Below are 2607 nucleotides of genomic sequence, written 5' to 3' on the forward strand. Positions count from 1 at the left end.
ATGGCGGCGGCGGCAGCCCCTGCTGCAGCCGCCGTAACTGAGCAGCGAGGCCGCAGCGCGTTCCAGCAAACAAAATAAATAAAATAAATACTTTATAAAGAGCTTTTTCTATTTCGCAAAAGAACTGCGAAGTTTGGCGGAGTCTTGGGCGGCGAGCTGTCTATACACCTCAGCACCACCGGCAGCCTTGTCGCTGCTTCCGTTCTCCAGGCTGAAGCGCCGCAAAAAATCGCTTCTTCCTTCTTTTTTATTTTATTTTTATCATTTCTTTTCTTTTTTCGCTTCTTTGCATCCCCCAGCTCGCCCCAATGCCCCCGAAAGCTCCCTAGACACCCCAATTTCAGATCCGCCGCGGGGGCTCAGCCGCGGCTGTCCCGGCCCTGCCGCTCCAGGTGTACGTACACCTCAAGTATTCACGAGCCCTCCGGCCTGCAGGGGCCACCGCCCTCCCAGCCAGTCAAGCCTCTCCCGTAAACCCTAAACCCTGAACCCTAAACGCTAAACCCTGCTGGCGCTGCCCTCGCCTCCGAAGGCGCCTTAGAACCTCAACAGATTTGAGCTGCTGCTTCTTCTTAAACCCTTGCAGCAAACTCACTTAACTTAACTGTTTCCTTCTCCGGGCCTGGGCTTGAGGCTTAGGGTTTAGAGTTTAGGGTTTAGGGTTTAGGGTTTGGCTTCGCAGGCAAGCACAATGGGGACTGCAATTTCTTGCCAGTGCCTGGACGCCAGCAAAAGCGAAAACGGCTTCGAGATAGTGGCGACGCAGCAGACTGAAGGAAATGAGGGAGTAAGGGTTTAGGGTTTAGGGTTTAGGGTTTAGGGTTTGGGGTTTAGGGTTTAGTCGCGTGCGCGTAAGAACGTGAGGCGTGTGAGCGCCCTTTGCGGCTTGGGGCCTGTGAGGGTTTTGCGGCGAAGCTGTTGCCTAGGACTTCGCCAATGCGTTCTAGGGTTTAGGGTTTAGGGTTTAGAAGGGTTTAGGGTTTAGGGTTTAGGGTTTAGAGGGTTTAGGGTTTGGGTGGTTGTGCCCAGGACAACACTGCGAAGACGACGGTTTTGAGTAGGCGTTAGTGGTTGTTTGCGGGAGTTGCGGGTGCGTTGGCGCGGGCGCAGCTAGGGTTTAGGGTTTAGGGTTTAGGGTTTAGGGTTTGCGGCCAGGCGGCGGGGCCACTTACACGGGGGAATTCAAAAATGGACTTAAACACGGATTTGGTGTTTTAGTGAGGCCCTGCGGCTCGAAGTATGTGGGTTATTTCAAAGACGGGGTTGCAGAGGGCCAGGGCAAGTTCATCCACCCTTCAGGTAAACCCTAAACCCTAAACCCTAAACCCTAAACCCTAGTTTCGTCCTCGGGCCCACGGGGCGCGGCGCCAGGGGCTGCAGCCGCTGCTGCTCCGCCTGCGCGTCTCGAAGGGAATGCTCGATCAGCTAGAATTAGGGTTTAGGGTTTAGGGTTTAGGGTTTAGGGTTTAGGGTTTAGGGTTTGTGCGGCGTAGGCGACACGTATGAGGGGCAGTGGAAAAACAGCAAAGCCCATGGGAAGGGAAGATTCACTCACGCCGACGGCTCTTACTACGAAGGTCAAACCCTAAACCCTAAACCCTAAACCCTGATTTTCCTCAGTGCTCCGTTTGCGCGTCTCCTCTTCTCTGCCTCCCTCGCAGCTTCTGCTGAAGCAGCAGCAGCAGCAGCAGGTCTTCTTGCTGCTGCTGGCTCTGCTCTGCTGCTGCTGCTGCTGCTGCGGTGTGCCCAAAACCTCCGCTGCTGCTGCTGCCGCTGCTGCTGCACTTCCCCGCCCACCCCCCCACCGCTGCTGCTGCTGCTGCTGCTGCTGCTGCTGCTGCTGCTGCTGCTGCTGCTGCAGGGTCGTGGGTGGAGGACGTGCAGGAGGGCTGGGGCGTGGAGGTGTGGGCGGACGGCAGCAGCTACGAAGGGGAATATAAAAAAGGAAAAAAAGAAGGAAAAGGAAAATTCAAATGGAAAGACAAAAGTGTTTACGAGGGAGGGTTTGCAGAGAACGCCATCCACGGCGAAGGCACCTACACCTGGAGCGACGGCAAACAGTACACAGGCGCGATTAGGGTTTAGGGTTTAGGGTTTAGGGTTTAGGGTTTGGGCGTGGGCTTTGGTGGCGTTGGGAAAGACAAAAGTGTTTACGAGGGAGGGTTTGCAGAGAACGCCATCCACGGCGAAGGCACCTACACCTGGAGCGACGGCAAACAGTACACAGGCGCGATTAGGGTTTAGGGTTTAGGGTTTAGGGTTTAGGGTTTGGGCGTGGGCTTTGGTGGCGTTGGGAAAGACAAAAGTGTTTACGAGGGAGGGTTTGCAGAGAACGCCATCCACGGCGAAGGCACCTACACCTGGAGCGACGGCAAACAGTACACAGGCGCGATTAGGGTTTAGGGTTTAGGGTTTAGGGTTTAGGGTTTGGGCGTGGGCTTTGGTGGCGTTGGGAAAGACAAAAGTGTTTACGAGGGAGGGTTTGCAGAGAACGCCATCCACGGCGAAGGCACCTACACCTGGAGCGACGGCAAACAGTACACAGGCGCGATTAGGGTTTAGGGTTTAGGGTTTAGGGTTTAGGGTTTGGGCGTGGGCTTTGGTGGC

The 2607-nt window shown here is 55.4% G+C and overlaps 1 protein-coding gene across 1 annotated transcript; it reads left to right on the plus strand.

Moving 5' to 3' along the window:
- Positions 1 to 691: 691 nt before the first annotated feature.
- On the plus strand, positions 692 to 2079 carry ETH_00012040 (MORN repeat-containing protein, putative; the record flags this gene model as incomplete). Its single annotated transcript, XM_013378850.1, has 5 exons — positions 692 to 787; positions 1030 to 1057; positions 1156 to 1299; positions 1494 to 1577; positions 1862 to 2079. Coding segments are annotated over 5 exons (570 nt in total), but the record flags the coding sequence as incomplete, so codon positions are not given.
- Between the last annotated feature and the right edge of the window lie 528 nt (positions 2080 to 2607).

The sequence above is a fragment of the Eimeria tenella genome, genomic scaffold, assembly GCF_000499545.2.
Source record: "Eimeria tenella Houghton genomic scaffold, Eth_scaff1089, whole genome shotgun sequence".
NCBI lineage: Eukaryota > Apicomplexa > Conoidasida > Eucoccidiorida > Eimeriidae > Eimeria > Eimeria tenella.